General features: G+C 35.8%; 5 protein-coding genes across 8 annotated transcripts; 2 read left to right on the top strand and 3 right to left on the bottom strand.

The window, feature by feature from the left end:
* Window positions 1-27: 27 nt before the first annotated feature.
* Window positions 28-5,556, bottom strand: IntS2 (integrator complex subunit 2). The gene is made up of 16 exons (XM_066292594.1): window positions 5,397-5,556; window positions 4,502-5,287; window positions 4,179-4,433; window positions 3,370-3,622; window positions 3,103-3,312; window positions 2,891-3,050; window positions 2,550-2,832; window positions 2,271-2,497; window positions 1,927-2,218; window positions 1,702-1,873; window positions 1,570-1,653; window positions 1,343-1,511; window positions 906-1,103; window positions 674-841; window positions 410-623; window positions 28-352 (listed from the first exon to the last, which is right to left on the bottom strand). Exons 2-16 carry the CDS (start codon window positions 4,899-4,901, stop codon window positions 63-65), a joined length of 3,375 nt encoding a protein of 1,124 aa, XP_066148691.1. The 5' UTR covers window positions 4,902-5,287; window positions 5,397-5,556; the 3' UTR covers window positions 28-62.
* Window positions 5,557-6,032: 476 nt separating this feature from the next.
* Window positions 6,033-9,050, top strand: LOC136344869 (uncharacterized). Its single transcript, XM_066292742.1, has 7 exons — window positions 6,033-6,258; window positions 6,332-6,442; window positions 6,497-7,744; window positions 7,799-8,002; window positions 8,415-8,607; window positions 8,669-8,828; window positions 8,912-9,050. Exons 1-7 carry the CDS (start codon window positions 6,202-6,204, stop codon window positions 8,964-8,966), a joined length of 2,028 nt encoding a protein of 675 aa, XP_066148839.1. The 5' UTR covers window positions 6,033-6,201; the 3' UTR covers window positions 8,967-9,050.
* Window positions 9,051-9,175: 125 nt separating this feature from the next.
* LOC136344870 (protein arginine methyltransferase NDUFAF7 homolog, mitochondrial) lies at window positions 9,176-11,447 on the bottom strand. Of its 3 annotated transcripts, XM_066292745.1 has the most exons (7): window positions 11,009-11,447; window positions 10,422-10,562; window positions 10,051-10,370; window positions 9,809-10,000; window positions 9,667-9,757; window positions 9,342-9,613; window positions 9,176-9,278 (listed from the first exon to the last, which is right to left on the bottom strand). In XM_066292745.1, exons 1-6 carry the CDS (start codon window positions 11,291-11,293, stop codon window positions 9,356-9,358), a joined length of 1,287 nt encoding a protein of 428 aa, XP_066148842.1. In that variant the 5' UTR covers window positions 11,294-11,447; the 3' UTR covers window positions 9,176-9,278; window positions 9,342-9,355. The 3 variants fall into 3 exon arrangements, with proteins under 3 accessions (XP_066148842.1, XP_066148840.1, XP_066148843.1); XM_066292743.1 differs by having other exon boundaries at window positions 9,277-9,613; XM_066292746.1 differs by having other exon boundaries at window positions 9,277-9,620.
* Window positions 11,448-11,671: 224 nt separating this feature from the next.
* Window positions 11,672-17,701, bottom strand: Ufd1-like (ubiquitin fusion-degradation 1-like). Of its 2 annotated transcripts, none has more exons than XM_066293062.1 (6): window positions 17,474-17,701; window positions 12,756-12,876; window positions 12,545-12,699; window positions 12,185-12,488; window positions 11,995-12,135; window positions 11,672-11,944 (listed from the first exon to the last, which is right to left on the bottom strand). In XM_066293062.1, exons 1-6 carry the CDS (start codon window positions 17,552-17,554, stop codon window positions 11,775-11,777), a joined length of 972 nt encoding a protein of 323 aa, XP_066149159.1. In that variant the 5' UTR covers window positions 17,555-17,701; the 3' UTR covers window positions 11,672-11,774. The 2 variants fall into 2 exon arrangements, with proteins under 2 accessions (XP_066149159.1, XP_066149160.1); XM_066293063.1 differs by lacking the exon at window positions 17,474-17,701 and adding an exon at window positions 13,203-13,347.
* unc-45 (unc-45 myosin chaperone) lies at window positions 13,646-17,414 on the top strand. Its single transcript, XM_066293053.1, has 4 exons — window positions 13,646-14,285; window positions 14,341-14,831; window positions 14,889-15,177; window positions 15,515-17,414. The coding sequence occupies exons 1-4, from the start codon at window positions 14,008-14,010 to the stop codon at window positions 17,256-17,258; spliced, it is 2,802 nt and encodes a 933-aa protein (XP_066149150.1). The 5' UTR covers window positions 13,646-14,007; the 3' UTR covers window positions 17,259-17,414.
* Window positions 17,702-17,733: the final 32 nt, after the last annotated feature.

Genomic DNA, 17,733 nt, shown 5'->3' on the forward strand with positions numbered 1-17,733 from the left:
CATCTCTCCCGCTAAGTAAAATGTAAAAACAATAAAAAAACAATTTTTTATTTCCCACATAGCTATTCCTGTCTATACACGTTCCCCCTTAAGACACTCCTATCTAAGATATCACCAAACGTCTTTTTAGTCAAATCACACAACTCCGCGCTCTCTTGGGCGGAAATTTCCAACCCAGTGCCACGCTGACTATCAAAATGACTAGCAAGAGAAGCCTGACTTTCGCAAATTTTCGCCAATTGCATGAGCAAATTAACAATATCATTAGTTAATGGAGGAAAGGCTTCACTGATATTCACTAAAGCTGGCAATACTGGTTTGAAGAGTTTCACACGCTGCGTGCTAGAAATTCCTGAAAAACATGGAAAGAATACTTTTGTTTCCAAAATTAGGGGGATTTCGAAAATACCTCCTAAAAGGGCGTTCAATAAATTAAGAGCTGTAACGCACAAATTAAGACTTTTGGGCAGGGCATACTGGATCGACAGATGAGACAGTAGTTGTATGGCAAAGATTTGCTTGTTAAGACTTGGCTGTTGCATCAATTCTTGCAGAAAATCCAGGCAAATGTGCATTGAAGGAACTCCTTTAATAACTACTTCTAGCAGCTCACTTGGGTAACCCTATCATTGATACATCAAGCACAAAATATATTTCGCATTAACAGATTTACCTGAAAGTGTACAAGTTTACACAGCATAGTGTCAGCAATGAACATTTGGTGCAAATAGCAGCAGACCAACGATCTGACTTCTTGTAAAGCCCACCTTCTGCCCGGAAGAGTTTTATCATCCTCTTTCTCTATGAGGGTTTCCAAAAGCATTTGAACAGCAGCGCTTTCCTAAATAAATTTAAAGTTTTAACAAAAAATAGAAAATGCCTATAATTAATAAAACATGACTTGCCTGTGCGGCAACAGCAGCTCGACACATCTCATCCCGATCAGTTTCGCTCAAGACTTGTCCGTGTGGGTCCAGCTGCGGATTCGCTTGTAAATGTTGGGCTAATTGACTGCGAGAAGAAGCAAGACTAGCCCTTAGTACTCTCAGTACTATGGCGTAAATTGGGGCACAGCGGAATACTCTCTCATCGCACCGCATTATCTAGAGTAAATATATTATTTTGTTTTACTGCAGAATCTAACAGAAAAATGTAGGGGTCTTGGCAATATGAATTTTTTGAAATAACATATTGATGCTGTGGTATGCAATTTTTTCAGAAAGGAGTTTCGAGTTGGCAAAAGTAAAATCACATAGTTAATGCCAGGCGATAAATCAGTGGGACGGTCCGTGGTCGTGACATCATCAAAACATGTATCTTTTGACTTATTTCGAAACCTTACCTGTAATGGATCTTCAGCAACATCAATTTTCGTAAGAGATGAAAAATCGTCCACTAAGTTTTTAACTGTAAGCACCCATAAGCGACGCGGCAAGACTGTGTTAAGCCGAAGCCAAACATCCTTATATAAATCTTGCAGGTACCTTGGAGTGTTATTACCTAGGAGTTTCCTATAAAACGTATTTGCTTTTCAATTTAATCTACTAAAGTACCAAAAAATATACTCGCCTTGCATACTGTGTAAAACTTTCTGCAAACGGCCAGATATCAATAGCTTCGACTTTGAGCATGTTTTGAAGCAATTTCGCGCACCTGAAATACAAAATTTAACCAAAAAAACACGGTAACCGACCAAAGCACCTTGAAGCCTTAGTTTCAATCTCTTCAAAAGCAGAAACCACCATAAATTCATCAATATGCACAGGTTTTTTCTCAGTCTGAATCTGAATTGACATATCATCGAGCCAATCCTCTACTAAAGTCAGATGTGGGAAATGTGTGGCAAGAAGCTTTAAAAGCGGACCGAACAACCCTATAAAAACTTCCTTATTGCGCTGCTTAAGTAATCGACAAAATTTTAAGCACCTGAATAAGAACTCTGGTCTTTCTGCGCATGGTGCAGTAAGTACTTAATGGGCAGTTCGGACATGAATTCGGGAGTGTACTGCTTAATTTTCCGCCCACTAGATGCGAGAACCTGCGCGTTATTTAATCTACAATCTTCATACAGAAGGAGATAGTAAAGCAGTAACAATTGCGGTGTTAGACTGGTGTTATCGACCGCCACATCTTGATTTTCCGCATTTGCATCAAAATCCATCGTAAAGATTGATTGTTTGTTGTCGAAGTATTGACCAAAGACTGAACTTTGAAACACCTAATATTAACATTTAACACAACAGTCCAAAATCTACCTAAATCGAACTTACTTTCCGAATTTCATTCTCAGTTAAGGGCTTATTAGTTTGCTCCAAAGTCTTAGCATTAGGAAGCATAATACTGTTGACATAGACTTCTACCAACATTGGAAGAACTGGATGTAATGGGCTAACGCTGGTGCAAATCTGCTTATAAATCCAGTTTTTAATATTCACGTTGTGCTTGGCAAAAGCCCGCGATTTTAAAAGTTGATGAATGCAGTGAATGGGCAAAAATCCTAGAAGTATTTAATGTACTTATTTAAGAGAAAGTGTACAAACTTTACTTACCCGTCATATTGGCATTCAACCCTTGGGTTACAGGCACTTTGACCGCATGTGCAGTAACTACCTGTTCCGTAAAAATCTCCTGTGTGAAAACTTGCTTCATGCGGTTCATGTTATTGTGCCTAATGGCGATTTTCATGCCCAAAGTGGCGCACGTAAGCTCGCAAATTGCGCTCAATTGCTGGCTGTGAAAGTGAATCGCCATAAGGAGGAGCATTTCCCCAAAAGAAGCTGTTACACCACTGGCTGATTCGAAATAAGCTTCTTCTTTAACTAACCATTGAACCTGAAAAATAATTGAATGTTCTCCAAGAGATTTATTTCGAAATTGTAAATAGTCTTACCCATTCAATACTACGTCTTTCATGATCAGGTTGAGACAATAAAGAAGGGCAAGCAATCAACATACAAAGGCCAATGGAAACAAATCTGACTCCTGCAGGTGTAGGATTGGGATGCGATGTCAATAGCTGCACAATTAAGTTCACTTCTTCATCTTGAAACCTGCTCATAATGGTTTTAAGATTTTTTCCACTTTAAAATACCAGTACCTTACTTTATGGCAGCTATTCCTCGGAGTGCACAATAAAGACGCAATAACGCAGAGGCCTGTACAACTAAACTGTCGGGAATCTGGCCTTCTGGAGAAGCATCTATAATTCCCTGCAACCGTTTCAGCAGATCTTCTCTGAGTTGCTGCAAAGCATTACTAGAGGCTTCTCCTTTACGTTTCTGTCCAGTGCGGATAAATAAGGCAATCCAATTCCTAATTACAGATGAAGCAAATCAGTGGCAAATAATAATTAATAAAAAAAAATTAAACCTTATTGTTTGGTCATTCCCTAAGAGTAGACCGCTAACAAAAGCTACCATATCACCTTCTTTATCCTCTTGTGCATCTCCTAGAGATAGCAAAATAGCTAATGCAGGCATTCGACACAATTCCACACATTTAGATCTAACTGATAAAGATTGTGAAGGATTCATTCGGCATAAAAGGCCTATTGTAGTTGACCTGACAGTACTGGAAATGCTTTCTTCTTGTTTCTCTCCAGTGTGAATTAAATAGGTGCATACTGAAATGTTCCATTTCTAATTCAGGGTTGGAGTAAGAAAATTGAAGAGTACTGGAGGAAAGGAATGGCTATAATGTCCTAAATAAAAGCAACTTCAGATTTTAATTATTAAAGAGGGATAGCTCACTCTTGTATGTGTTCAAATTACACACTTCCATAATATAACTGTTTGTAGCCATTGGACCCAATAATCAATTGATGATTTTATACTGTAAAAAGGGAGATGAGAACATCCCTATTGATGTTGTATTTTACAAGTCCTGTGCATACTGAAAATTGGGCCCACTAGTAAAATTACATAATTGTATAGGAGAGCTTGACACATTGCAGTCTCAGGTTCCATTTTTTATGTGTACTGTAGAGAAAGTCATTGGCAGTATGTCAACCTCTCCATTTTTCCATCACTCAATATAAAATTAATTTCTGTCCAAATTTAAATCCTCCAGCATATTTTGTGGGTGTACTTTGTGTGAGACAAGTGAAAAGAAAGCTATGCTTTGTACAGGACACAATAGGAGTAGCAGTGTTTAATAACTTTTTTAAATATTTGCAATACCTTCTCTAAAACAATCAGGAAAGTTTGCCACCACTCGGCAAATTACCTCAGGCCCATTGTGGACATGCAATAATGTCTCAATGATGGTGACAATGTTCAAAGTGGTGGGAAGTTCTGCTAAAGCTATACACACAATATCTGATAATTCCTCAGCAAAAATATCATTATCAAATAACTCTGAAGATTTAATGTAAGATTCTTCGTCTACTGTTTCTGGGTTGTCTTGAATTTGTGACTGGATATACAATAATTCACCTATGAATTATGATATATATTAGATAATTAAAACTTAAAATATTATAACTACATAGTAGAGACTTTACCTAACAAGATTGATAACCTTCTTGTCATATCACTTCTCTCATATTCCAAAGCCATGCTGGTATTAGACAAATTCCCAATCAATATAGAATCATTCTGACTTGTGTTTCCCTTTTGTCTTAGTTGCTGTTCCTTTTTTACATCTGTTTCTAGCTTGTGAAAGTCGATACTCAGCAAAGCCACAATGGAGTTAACCAACTCCATACCACTCACTATAGTGAGAATGCTTACTTTCATGCTGGTGCATTTTTTTGATGTATCTAAAGGGCAAATAAGGCCCATTCTTACCAGACATGGCAAGACTGGTCGAATATCAATTTCAGAGCATTTGGCAAGTTTTTCCATGTCAATATGCTGAACTGCAGTGAATACCAAGGGATTTATGCCCTTTTTAAAGTTCATAGTGCTTAATTAATTTAAATGTTGAGCTGTAAATTGGTGGATTGCAATGAGTTGTTGGTTTGAGGGCATTAATCAAAATTGAGGAGTGATTGTTAGGAAATAAATAAAAACTCATTAAGTCCTCTTTAGAGTAAACGAAACATCGTGGGAGGTGGCTTTATGAGAAAAATTTTAAAATTAAACTCAATAATATTGTTGTTATGATCCCATAAAATAAACATTCAAATACAGCGGTACTAACTAATTATTTGAGGTTAGATTTTCGAGAAATTGACGTGATTGGACTGTAAGAGATACATAGTGCCCTTCAACTTTAATATAAAGCAGCATAGCGTCCCAGCATCCTTTTTCCCGAATACTGTCGAAGAGCGGTGCTGCCACATTGTCTTGAAAATAGGAATATGCGATATTAAATAATAAATAATAAATAAAAAATATTATAATCTTGTATTTGCCAAATGTTTTCTGTGAATGTGCACAATAAAAACTACGTACCTTATTAGGACAATAATTAGAACGGCGTTATTAGTATCAATTAATTAATTAATATAAAATCAATTTCGCTCTAATATTCTTTTCGTCTTGGCAACATCACATAGAAGTTCGTAGCATTCCGGAGCCTACTGAGTATCAATTACAGAGCACTGGTTCTATAGGAACATTTGCGTGTAAGAAAGAAGTTTCAGTATAAGGAAATTATTTTAATCAGATCCTGAGAAGCTCTCGTTCTAACATTGGGTTATTAAACAAGAATTTTCTCATTACTTCATAGAATAAAACTAGTTTTGCTCTTTTGGCAGTTAGTTGATGTAAATTTACCATAGTCAACCATAGGGAAATTTCCCTACTTTCACAGAAACATCGGTAACAAGCTTAGCATAAGAAATGAAACGTATCAAAAGACGTTTCTTTTCGGCGCTTCCATAATGCGTAGGAAATTAAGACTAAAAATAATATCAAAATGTAATAGATATTTTTCACCGAGGATTTTTATAGGAACAGTTGTAGCAAAAAAATTCCGCTTAATAGTAGGGATATTGTAGGGACATTATGTTTCTGTAGCAGGTTTTAAATTGAAAAGGTTAGCAACACCAAAAGATTTACGTTTCATGTCATTCCTTCAAGCTGTCATCGAATAGTGTTTATTTATCTTCTTTCGCGTTTTAAAACAGATGAGTTAAAGGAAATTCAAATTTACATAGTTTCCCGAATAGCATAATGAACTTAATTAAAAAGTAAACGAGTACACGATCCCCTCTAGTTAATAATTGTTTTTCGTATCCATATTGGAGAATACAACATGCCTGTTTTAAAAAACGTAGAAAGTGGAGATTTGATTGAAGTGACTAAAAGTCCAGTAAGTATTATTGTTTCTTATTTACTTTATTCCCAATTTAGTGAGTTTTTATATTGACTCTACATTTTTCTAGTTTGTGCTGGGTAGAGGCCACTTTTGTGACTATATTATATTAAACAGAATTATTTCTCGCTCTCACTGTCAGATAGAGAAATCAGGCTTTGATTGGGTTTTAACAGACTTGGTAAAAAAATGTTATATTTCAAGTAAGTATTGCCAACTAAGTGTTTATTTGCAGAGCACAAATGGCACTATGGTCAATGATAAATTATATATTAGCAAAGCCAGTACCATTCTAAAGAACAATGATGAAATATGTCTCAGTTACCAAACTTACACATACAAATTTTTGCTGGAACCTCCAAGAGTGCCTGACAAAGATCAAATAAATCGATTCAAGACAGAACAAGAAATTACTTCTCCACCATCACCTAATTGTTTTGAAGAGGATGGTGTCAGTGATGATATGCTTAACAATGTTGCCGATAATATTTTGTTTGATGGAACAGATGCTGTAAGACCAAAAAATCTAGCAACAGTCCAGCATCCAAGTCCTATGGAAGTGGGCTCTGGAGAGCCTCCTTGTGGTGAAACACAAAATATTGAGATTAAATCAGAAAAGGTTTTTAATCACACAACTGCTCAGTTAAAACCAGGAAGTGCAGCTATATCAGTTCAACAATTAAGAACAGGGGAAGAAACAGAGCCTGAACTTTCAAATACTAATTTCAATGATTTGGTTCAACAAAATCCTTTAAGTAATGAAATCAATACAAATCCTATAGCTTCAAATAGCAACTGTGGAAACATTCCCACCTGTATTACTCCAAGCCTTCCTGAAATGATTAGAAATGAAGAAGCAATTGAAATATCAAGTGATGAAGAATATGTGAATGAGCCTGTTGTGAAGGGTCTTGTTACAAAACCAAAATCAACATATTCTCAAACAATAAAAGATGTAGTCATGAAATGCTGCAACCAAACAGAAAATCCTCCTAGTACTTCAGATTTTCAAATGGCAACAGTGGATAAACCTACTGAAGGCCCATCATTAAGCTATTCTCAAATGTTACATGAAATAGTTCAGAACTACGCGAACTCATTTCCCTCTATTTCTAGCATTAAAATTGCAAGCCCGCAAAATGGTAATAAGAGACTGAAGATTACAGCTGGAGCATCTACCTCTCTACATGATGCTGGACCCTCGACGGTTTCACCACAAATATCAGATGTTACTAATCCAATTAAAGGCAAAGCTGATTCCACAGTGAAGGAAAATGAGATGCGATATGTTCTTAATCCAACTACATCAGCTACAGAAGTGTCCCCAGGGATAATTCAGATATCGAATAATAGGTCTGAAATGTGCGACGAGCTTGGCCAAAATGCAACAAATGAAAAATCCCATGAGGCCAAGAGTAAACTGGAACAAACATCCACAAAGATATCTCTTCCAAAACAACAAGTTGTCAAGCAGCAAGATCAGGTACGTTATATTACAAAAGGCCAAACATTAACTTAGGGCTAATAAATTTTTTAGAAACAATTCGAAGATATGGAAAATGAGTTAATGTGTACCATTTGTGCTAATTTGTTCATCAAAGCTGTGACTTTAGGGTGCTCTCACTCTTTCTGTCTGCACTGTATTCAAATGTGGAAAAAAAACAAATTAGAGTGCCCTATTTGTCGTAAGAAAATTACCTCACAAAATAACACACTAGTATTGGACAATCTTGTTGAAAAGGTAGGATATTTTGCTCTCAATGTGAAATTATAAGTAAGTTGAGAAAATTGTGTCACTAGGTACAAAAAAGAACAAAACAGTGAGATATTTAGCTCTACTAAACCCTACATGTATTGCTAAATGTTACATTACTTATGAAATTTATTGTAATACATTGCAAGTAATTACCGGAAATAATTCATACTAATATTCATATCAAAGTTTCAAACTCATACAGAATATTCCAATCGTAATCAACTTGTAGGGGATGCCCGAGGTCTTTAAAAAATGTTAACATTGGGATATTCTTTTTGTGTACGAGATTTAAATAAAATGTTCAAGATTTTAATTGCATTGAAAGGTTGAAAATTAGGGATTAACTTGTTAGATACAATTTCCTTTTAACTTAACAATAGTTTGGAAATGTTTATAGATAATAGATAATGCTCCGGAAGAAGAAAAGCAGCAGAGAAAAGATGCAATAGAAGAGAGGAATAAGCTAGCAGAAAAAGAAGCTGCGGCTAAAAAGAAGCCGGTAGGCAGAACCTCGGGTCGAAGAGGCAGACGAAGGGCGAGTAACAGGAACAATAACAATAACAATGTTACTGCTCCCCTCGTTATTCAAAGTGAGATTTTAGTGATGATGATAAAAATATATTTTTACTTGTGCGTTATGTTTCAATATAGTTCCACCAGTATCAGTTCCTGCCGAACTACCAGTAATTAACGTGGATGAACTTTCGAATATAGATAGTGAAGATAGCGATTACTATAACTATGCCAGTTATGACGGAAACGATTGGTATGATGGTGTATATGAAAATGCTTATTATGGCGGATATGGAAGGTAAAAATGTGACTTAAAAGTCCATAGCAATTATTAATGTTTCACAATTTCGATTTTCGGCGTTTCATGATAGAATTTTTCAGGTGTTATAATTGTGGTAACCAGGGTCACTGGTCAAACGGGTGCCCTTACAGATAGAAGTTGATTATTATCTCTTTTATTTGAGATTGCCTTGCAGACGCTGTTTGTTATTAAACTCAAATTGTGGTATGTTAAAATTTGTTACGTGTAATGTTCCGGATAATAGCAATAATTAAATCCTCAATTACATGTCCTGGTAATTTCTAGGCAAATTCTTATATGTGTTTCCGATAAACTAGTCTCTAAGCTCAACATTGTCAATGATGGTTCAAACTTGATTAACATTAAATATTAGCATTAAGTGATTAGTACTTTTACTGTATTTACTTACTTTATAGACCTTTAAAAAGGAATTAAATATTTGCCATACTAAAAAAATAATTTATTTACAGTATCACAGACACTAGACATACATACACAATCAGACCCTACTTTTCAGGTAGGCCCTAGGAAAACCCCACCACAGGGCATTTTTCCAGTATCCTAGATAGAGTTGCGGGAAGCAAGCACGAAAATTTAAATCTCTCTCCCATTTTCGCATCATCGGTCAAAAAATTATAACACTCTTCCAAATTTTTTAATTGTTCCTTATCGGTCAAGTTCTTTGATAAAGCTTTGACTCGATGTTCTATGCCAATTCGGTGGAGAAATGTGCGCTGTGTTACTGGACCTAAATATATGACATTGCCGTTCTTTAAAGCCACCTAAAAGCTTAATAAAATGATGATAAGAAACCGCTTTGTGTCGCTATAAAAACCTCTTCTATGACACTAAAATCTACATCAGCGGTTAAATCTGAAGTCCCTGGAAGCACTAATGGATCCATTTGTTTATGTTTTCTGAACGCTCTGAAGAGCAATTAAATATTGGCTTTAAAATTCCAAAGCGTCTATAAATACCTAAAGGTGTCGCTTCCCAGTCCGTTATGTCCATAGTCGCATATCAAGGAAATCCCTCCATTTTCAACTAAGCGCTTACAGATCTGGTCATAAATCAACAAGGCATCAGGAGAAATTTCAATATGATCTCTAGTTTCTGTTTTCTTTAGTAGCACTTTTGTCATTGGGGTGTCTTGACGCGCAAGAACATATCTTATATTCAAATAAGGTAACACCTTGATCTAAAAAGTGAAGTGACTCACCTGAACCGAATGTCTTTTTCCTCTGATTTCATGTTCCCTAAATCAACAAGCACTTCTTTATAGCCAGCATTAGTTTTATGAAACTTATGAATAGGCATTGCATCAAAAAACTCATGTGCCAGTAAAAGTGTAAAACCGTCTGGAACGTCTTGATATTGTTTGTACCAAAAAACTGGAATTCCTTGATGGGTGATACCTTCTCTGTAGAAAGAGCTTTTCAAATTCTTAGTAAGATTGCTTTGAATGCACAAGGTGCGGCTTTGCACTTCGCTTAAAACAGGACTTATTTCAACTAAATGAAGAGTTGCATTGTGCAATGCCTGAAATTGAGTTTGACTTTGGGTTATTGTTGTCAAGCAATGTGGATGTACCTTGAAATAGTCGAAAACCTTCAATATATCTGAACTCAGAGTGCCTCTTCCAGGGCCCAATTCAACGATTTGCATAGGTTTAGGAGAGCCTATTTTCTGCCACTCATTTAAGAACCATACAGCAATCATTTCTCCAAAAATCTGAGACAAAATTGTAGCAAGCAAGTACTACTTGATTATATCAGCAGGGATTTTTAGGTATAAGTATTGTTCAAATTAATAATATAAGGACTTTAACCTTCTAAATTTAGAGAGTTAAGCGTGAACTCGTCGAAAAACTGCTACTTCTGTTGGCAGGTGCACTTAAATTTTCATGAAATAGGACATTGGTATTGATGGAAAAATATATGGGATAATGTTGGGTCTGATGAAACTAAATATCTTGTTTAATAATTACTTTATTGATTTTTTTTCTTATACTATAACAGTCCCAGTTGACTTTATACCCTTCATTATGTTCTACTCATAGAGCACAACTTTCATTTTACATTGAAAACGTTTGCCTCATCTCTGGAGCTCCTTTTTCACCAGAGAGCAATATATTCTCAAAGCTGCGTTTGACCCCACAAAAGATAAACAATACTTACCTGAGAAATTTCTGGAGACGTAATAAAGTCCCCAGATTCCCCAAACATATCTTTTGACATGTAATATCCTCTAATGGGGTTCTGGAGTACATCTCTCATGTAATCGGCAACGGTAATGGGGCCCGTTGCTTTGATTTTATTGTATAAATGCTTTGATAAGAAATATTCGTCATTTTCCGCTTTTCTTTTCACTGTATAGTAAGCGCGAATGGGAAGAACCGGGAATAGTTTGAGGGTTTTTAGAAATTTACTGAAGGTGATACCTTTAATAGACAAGTAATTCATATTCAACGAAATTTTGGAATTATACGAGTCTTAAATGAAAATTATGATCATTTTAACTTTAAAATGTTAGAATTTAAGACAATTTTCGTTATAAAGAGGGATATAACGTTCGATTCGTTTTGAGGTTAAATAAACATTCTTGTAGTGCATATACTATTAAACTTAATCAATTAATCGAAAAAGTATGCTCGGATTTGTTAGAGTGGATGCACGTTTCATATTTAGAATAAATGAGAACAAGTGAGATAGATTCACACTCGGTACAAGCTCTATAGGATTTACCATCTTTAAACGATTTAAATGACAACATTGCCAAACTGTACTCTAAACCTTAAACTTGCAAGAAAAGATGAAAGAAAATATACATACAAACTGGCCTCAAATAAAATTTATATCTTTATTTTAATTTTCTATAAATAATAATATAAAACAACTAGAATTCTATAAAAAGATCACACAGAAATAATTATTTATAACAGGGTCAATTCAAGGGCCGCAGGCTGAAACCTGCACCGCTGAAAGGCTTAAATTCGTCATCTACTGTCTCATTGGTTTTGGGTTTTATGGATTTTCTAATGAACCTTAAAGTTCCTAACTGATAATCGTAGTCTGCAATTCCACGAATGTAAATGGGCTTTGCAATATTTTGGTCTAAAATCAAATAACAAAAAGGCATAAAAACCTCAATAATCATAACATACCAGTGTTTGAAGCATCTTTGCGTTTCTTTCCATCCAACCGATTTCCCGCGCCTTTAAATGCAACAAAACCTGCAGGTTCTGGCATGAATTCAGCAGGATCCACTGTCATTTCTTCATCCTGCTTCTTCATAGGTTCTGGTTCTATAAATACATTCAGAACCCAATTGAAATTATAAGAACTAAATTATACCTTTATAACCAACAGGAGCTGCAAATTCGACATTCATATCACACTCAATGATGCTCACTGCATCAGCCGGTTTTGTTTCCAGCACCATCAATTCATACACTTTTTGGTTGTATTGGATTGCAATGACATCTCCTTTAGTTAAGCAGGCAAATGATCTTAAGCAATTCTCCAATACTGCTGTGGGATTTGTGATGTCCAGAAAATCTGAGGATATTGGTTGAAACCTAGAAAATGTTCCTACTGGCAGAGAGACACTTTCCATTTGTACTAAATCGCCCTCCTCTAAAGCCATATTGTGCATCATCTATAAAATTATATCCTAGTCAGCTGACCTTTAATAATAAACTACTGATTAAATACCCAAAGGGGCAAATAGACCTTCCCCTCATCAGCAACAAACTCTAGCACACCACAATGAGTTTCTCTCCTAGATTTCTTATTTGTCAATTTGAATAACATTGGGTAGTTGATGTTGAGTCTTGTGAGCTGTTCTAGAGCACTTGGTGGCATGATGACTAACAAAAACTTAAACATTATGTGGAGTTTTAAGAAGGATTAGATCTAAATATACTTTTGCCTCCTCTCTCCACATCCTGCCTCTCATTGCCTGGAAGCATCGCAACTGAAAAGCATTGGTAACTGACATTGAATGGACGGGGAATGTCCGGGAACACGTTAAAACCAAACTGAAACTAATTAAGAGACCAGGTCTTAGAAACAAATTTAAACATACAACAAACATGTCTGAATTGTAAAAAAAACATTGTTTAGTTTGAGGAAGACTTGAAGGCATTTCAAATAGTACACTAATTGTTAATTAATATAACAGGAGTGTATTTGGATATTAACACATTTTTATACAAATTCTATGCGTTAGCTTGAAATAAAAAGAGTTTTGGAAGGTTTGCCAAAAACTGGAATTGTAAATTTTGACTATGTGAAGTTATTGCCAAGTACAATTGAAAGTATAACGATCTTCTAGACTTGTAACGTGTAAGGAAATGGTCGGAGAACATACCATGGTTGTCGTTTGTAAAGGTACAGACGAACTGGAAAATTAGAGAAATACACTGGATTATTGTAAGAACTATTAAAACTGAAACATATATCTGAATATTTCTATTTCTCCTGAATCATCAACATTCAGGCGAAAATAATAATAAACTGAAACCATGTGATATTGACAAAGACAAGCTGCTACAAATCTTAGAGAAATTCGCTGAAGAACTCAGAAAAATCTATTACTGACTTTATGATAAAAAACCGAACATAAAAAAAATCATGTTTTCCTGAGGCAGTATTTTGAACTATTAAATGTCAATATATTTATTTTATTTTCTTGTAGGGACTGTGCATTGCATATCGATGACGCAATTTAGCTGAATTAAGCCCATGGAAGTTGTTATACCACCAGTGTCGGTGACAGGCCATGCATCGCCATTGAACAGCTGATCTATCGTTTGTGGCTAAGAAAAATAAACAATTAATTAGGTTTATAAAATTTATTCAAATCTATGATTGTTCTTTAATTTGCCTTAGTTAAAGATTAAATAAATAGTTAAGAATCAAATTAACAAAGTCACACACAAGAACAGGAACCAATACAAAAATAAAACTTCCTATTTTCCCCGCTAAAATTAGCATATTTATTATTAGAAATCCCTCCTCTTCCAGAAAATCTGAGAAAATTCTTTGAGAAAGCCTTATAAATACGACGGAACAAATCCTCGTGCCAAAATTATAAAGTAGTACTAGTGAGCACATAACCTGAACTAATCTATAACATATAACTTAATAGAAACCATAAGAAAACAGGTTTTAAGATGGAAATTATGGAGTGTGAAAAGTATAAGGAGCAAGGGAATGATGCGTTCAAAACCGAGAGATGGGACGAAGCAGTGAAATATTATAGCAAAGCTATCAGTGGTGTGAAGGGAGAGCCCAAAGAACTGGCCATTTATTATAAGAATCGAGCAGCTGCCCATTTGAAATTAGAGGACTTTGAAAAAACTCTACAAGACTGTGACAGAAGCCTAGAAATATGTCCAAATGATCCTAAGGCATTGTTCAGGAGGTGTCAAGCATTAGAAAGTCTTCAAAGGTACCTACTTATTCACCTAACAACAATTTACTATGTACTAACATGTAATAATTAGATATGAGGAAGCTTTCCGGGATGCCACACAAATATTCAAAGACGATCCTACAAACAAATCCATTCAACCATACTTGCAGCGCCTTCACAGAGTGGTAGAAGAACGGGCTAGAATCAATGCTCAGACACACACAAAGCTTGAGACCATGGTTAAAATTGTCTTTGATCCAAGTAATGAAAAGGAAAAACGTGAAACAGCCATGAAAAACTTACTGGTTTTGGCTAAGGAAAATGCAGGCAGTGAAGTGATGATAAAACAAAGCTGTATAGTGCAGAAAATTAAAAATCTCTTAAAAGTGGAGAAAAATCAGACATTGTATGTAACTGGAATCAGAATAATTGGGGAATTATGTAAACATACAGAGGAAAAAACTAAGGCCGTGTTGAAGGATGCTGGTGTGCCTTGGTTTCTTGAGATCCTGGACTCAAACAGCCAGGAAATAGTGTATGCTGCTCAGTACTGCTTGCAGTGCATTTTGAATTCTCTCTCTGGTAAGATCTTAATGATTTTCAAGGAATCAAGTAAGTTAATTTATGGAAATTTCATAGGGATGGAAATGAAATCAGAAGGAAAACCAAAACAAAACTTGGTTGAAAAAAATAAAGGCACAATTGACACTCTTCTCACATGTTTGACTATGGCAATTAACAACCAGGCGATTAGTGGCTTGGCAAGGGATGCAATCATTGAACTGTTGACTAAAAATATTCACCATACTGCATTCAGTTGGGCTGAACATTTGGTGGAAAAGGGGGGGGTGAAAAAGTTGTTAGATTGTGCTAGTGAGCTCGAAGAGTTTCATTATGAAAGTTCCATGAGTATAACATCTTCTACAAGGTAAGAATATTTATTACAAGTTTCCAAAGGATTTAGCTGCTATCTGAAAATTTCATTACTGATATCATTCTAATCATTCAAATTAATGGAAAGCTAATTGAATCCAGTCCTCAAAGTAGCAACTAATAGAACCAATTTAACTGATTTTTATTATCAATAAAATATGTATAAAAAACTCACTATTCAGTGTATGAAAGTTGACAGTGAGAGAAATTTCATTTCCACCTGGATTTTGTAAATAAAAGGTTTTTTTTTTAACTTTGCTGACTTCCATTGACAAAACACAATGTAATAAAAATAACACGTTTTCTTGTGTGCAACAATTAAATGTTTTCAGAACAATTGCTGCAGTATGCTTATCACGAGTGTATGACAACATGTATTATGACAAGGCTCGAGACAACTTCTTAAGTCAAATACAGGACTTCATTAAAGAAAAATTATTAACTCCTGATATTGAAAGTAAATTGCGTGTAACTGTCGTAATAACTGAGCTTCTCAGAGGTCCTTTAGACATTGGAAATAGTATTATTGGTAAAGAAGGTATTCTTGAGATGATTTTGGTAATGGCCAACACTGAGGATGAGTTGCAACAAAAAGTTGCATGTGAATGCTTGATAGCGGCGGCTAGCAAGGCGGACAAAGCCAGAAGCATTGTGACACAAGGAGCAGATATTCTCAAGAAGCTCTATAAATCCAAGAACGACCATATTAGAATTAGAGCTTTGGTGGGTTTGTGCAAATTGGGCAGTTATGGTGGGAGCGATGCGACGATAAAGCCATTTGCTGAAGGCTCTACTTTGAAATTAGCTGAAGCTTGCCGCAGATTTCTTTTGCATCCTGGTAAAGACACAGATATCAGAAAATGGGCTGCGGAGGGTTTGAGCTACTTAACTTTGGATGCAGAAGTAAAGGAGAAACTTATAGAAGACAAAGCAGCTTTAACAGCTTTGGTGGAACTTGCTAAAACAGGCGACCAGAGCATGGTTTTCGGTGTAGTCACAACTTTAGTCAATTTATGCAATGCCTATGAGAAACAAGAAGTTATCCCAGAAATGGTGGAACTGGCCAAATTTGCAAAGCAACATATTCCTGAAGAGCATGAACTGGATGACCCTGATTTTGTTACCAAAAGATTAATAGCTCTTGGACGTGAAAACGTGACCACAGCTCTAGTAGCTTTATGTAAAACAGAGAGCCATAACTCAAGAGAACTAATTTCCCGAGTTTTCAATGCCTTGGCTTCAGAACATGAGTTAAGAGGAATGCTAGTGCAGCAAGGTGCTGTTAAAGTGCTGATAAAACTAGCACTGGAGGGAACAGAAAAAGGGAAGCGTCAAGCAGCCCAAGCACTGGCAAGAATTGGAATTACCATGAATCCAGAGGTGGCTTTTCCTGGTCAAAGAGCCCTAGAATGCATCCGCCCCATGTTATCACTCTTGCATCAAGATTGCACAGGTTTAGAGAACTTTGAAGCATTAATGGCTCTCTGCAATATTGCCCAAATGAATGAGGCAGCTCGCCAAAGGATAGTCAAAGAAGGAGGTTTTTACAAGATTGAGCACTACATGTATGAAGACCATCAGTATATTTCTAGAGCAGCTGTGCAGTGCATGTGTAACTTGGTACAGAGTGAAGACATAATCCAAAAATTCTTCACAGGTGACAATGACAGAGTGAAGTATATTGTTTCATGCTGTTTGGATGAAGATGAGCATACTGCAATGGCTGCTAGTGGAACTTTAGCAGTATTAACAGGTTACTGTGAGAAGTGTTGTGAAAAGGTCTTTGACTCAACTAATTGGCTTGAAGCTATTCAGTGCCTGCTTGCCAATAAATCACCAAGCATGCAGTATAGAGGAGTTTGCATTGTGGCTAATATTATAAGTGCAAGTAAGGAGCTGGCCAATAAATTAATAGAGAGTAATGTATTGGAAATTTTGATGGCTTTGAAGCTAGTGCCTGATGATGGAAACAGAAAACGTATCAATGAAGTCATAGATGAAGCCTTGCAGATATGTGAACAAAAATACAGCATTATCATGAAGCCTCCAGAAGAAGCAGGGGCATCAGGGTTGTAACAGTTTTGATGCTTTAAGCATATAATGTACTTAAAATGGGTAATTTTGGTTCACTTTCATAATGTGCTTAAGTATTTTATTGTAGATATTATACAGTATTGGAGCTTTTGTAATTGAATGTATACAAAAAAGGATGTTTATTTACACTGAATTCCTATTGAATTTTATGAAATAAACATGTTGGAAAGCAAAAGGAAAATTGGTTTTTGTTTTACCTGAACGTGAGGATGATTCAAATTCGGCGAATGGTTCATACGTCTAGGGCTTCTTCCAGGGCGCCTGGGTGGTCTTGACATGATTTGTGGGGATTCAAACTACACTACAAAATGTACGAAAAACTAGTAAAGAAGAAAAATTAAAAAAGTAACGGAAACTAGCAAAATTCTAGGAAAAAAATTGAATCTTCTGTTATGACATGAGTCACGATGATATTTTGACAGTTGAAGAATGCGCTGCCGGCAATTGCACAATTTTA

The sequence above is a fragment of the Euwallacea fornicatus genome, chromosome 18, assembly GCF_040115645.1.
Source record: "Euwallacea fornicatus isolate EFF26 chromosome 18, ASM4011564v1, whole genome shotgun sequence".
Classification (NCBI taxonomy): Eukaryota; Metazoa; Arthropoda; class Insecta; order Coleoptera; family Curculionidae; genus Euwallacea; species Euwallacea fornicatus.

Bases quoted from the DNA above. Each gene is read 5' to 3' on its own strand.
- IntS2 (XM_066292594.1), bottom strand. From the start codon at position 4,901: ATGAACTTTAAAAAGGGCATAAATCCCTTGGTATTCACTGCAGTTCAG. The intron at 2,498-2,549 runs GTAAGTAAAGTT...AAATACTTCTAG, and splicing joins GTTGAATGCCAATATGACGG to GATTTTTGCCCATTCACTGC. The intron at 1,104-1,342 runs GTAAGGTTTCGA...TATTTACTCTAG, and splicing joins TTGCTGAAGATCCATTACAG to ATAATGCGGTGCGATGAGAG.
- LOC136344869 (XM_066292742.1), top strand. From the start codon at position 6,202: ATGCCTGTTTTAAAAAACGTAGAAAGTGGAGATTTGATTGAAGTGACT. The intron at 8,003-8,414 runs GTAGGATATTTT...AAATGTTTATAG, and splicing joins TGGACAATCTTGTTGAAAAG to ATAATAGATAATGCTCCGGA. The intron at 8,829-8,911 runs GTAAAAATGTGA...AGAATTTTTCAG, and splicing joins TATTATGGCGGATATGGAAG to GTGTTATAATTGTGGTAACC.
- LOC136344870 (XM_066292745.1), bottom strand. From the start codon at position 11,293: ATGAATTACTTGTCTATTAAAGGTATCACCTTCAGTAAATTTCTAAAA. The intron at 10,563-11,008 runs GTAAGTATTGTT...ATTTTGTCTCAG, and splicing joins CGTCTCCAGAAATTTCTCAG to ATTTTTGGAGAAATGATTGC. The intron at 9,758-9,808 runs GTATTTATAGAC...ATTGCTCTTCAG, and splicing joins CTGGGAAGCGACACCTTTAG to AGCGTTCAGAAAACATAAAC.
- unc-45 (XM_066293053.1), top strand. From the start codon at position 14,008: ATGGAAATTATGGAGTGTGAAAAGTATAAGGAGCAAGGGAATGATGCG. The intron at 14,286-14,340 runs GTACCTACTTAT...TGTAATAATTAG, and splicing joins GCATTAGAAAGTCTTCAAAG to ATATGAGGAAGCTTTCCGGG. The intron at 14,832-14,888 runs GTAAGATCTTAA...GAAATTTCATAG, and splicing joins CATTTTGAATTCTCTCTCTG to GGATGGAAATGAAATCAGAA.
- Ufd1-like (XM_066293062.1), bottom strand. From the start codon at position 17,554: ATGTCAAGACCACCCAGGCGCCCTGGAAGAAGCCCTAGACGTATGAAC. The intron at 12,489-12,544 runs GTATTTAATCAG...ATAATTTTATAG, and splicing joins AGGTCTATTTGCCCCTTTGG to ATGATGCACAATATGGCTTT. The intron at 12,136-12,184 runs GTATAATTTAGT...ATGTATTTATAG, and splicing joins AGCTCCTGTTGGTTATAAAG to AACCAGAACCTATGAAGAAG.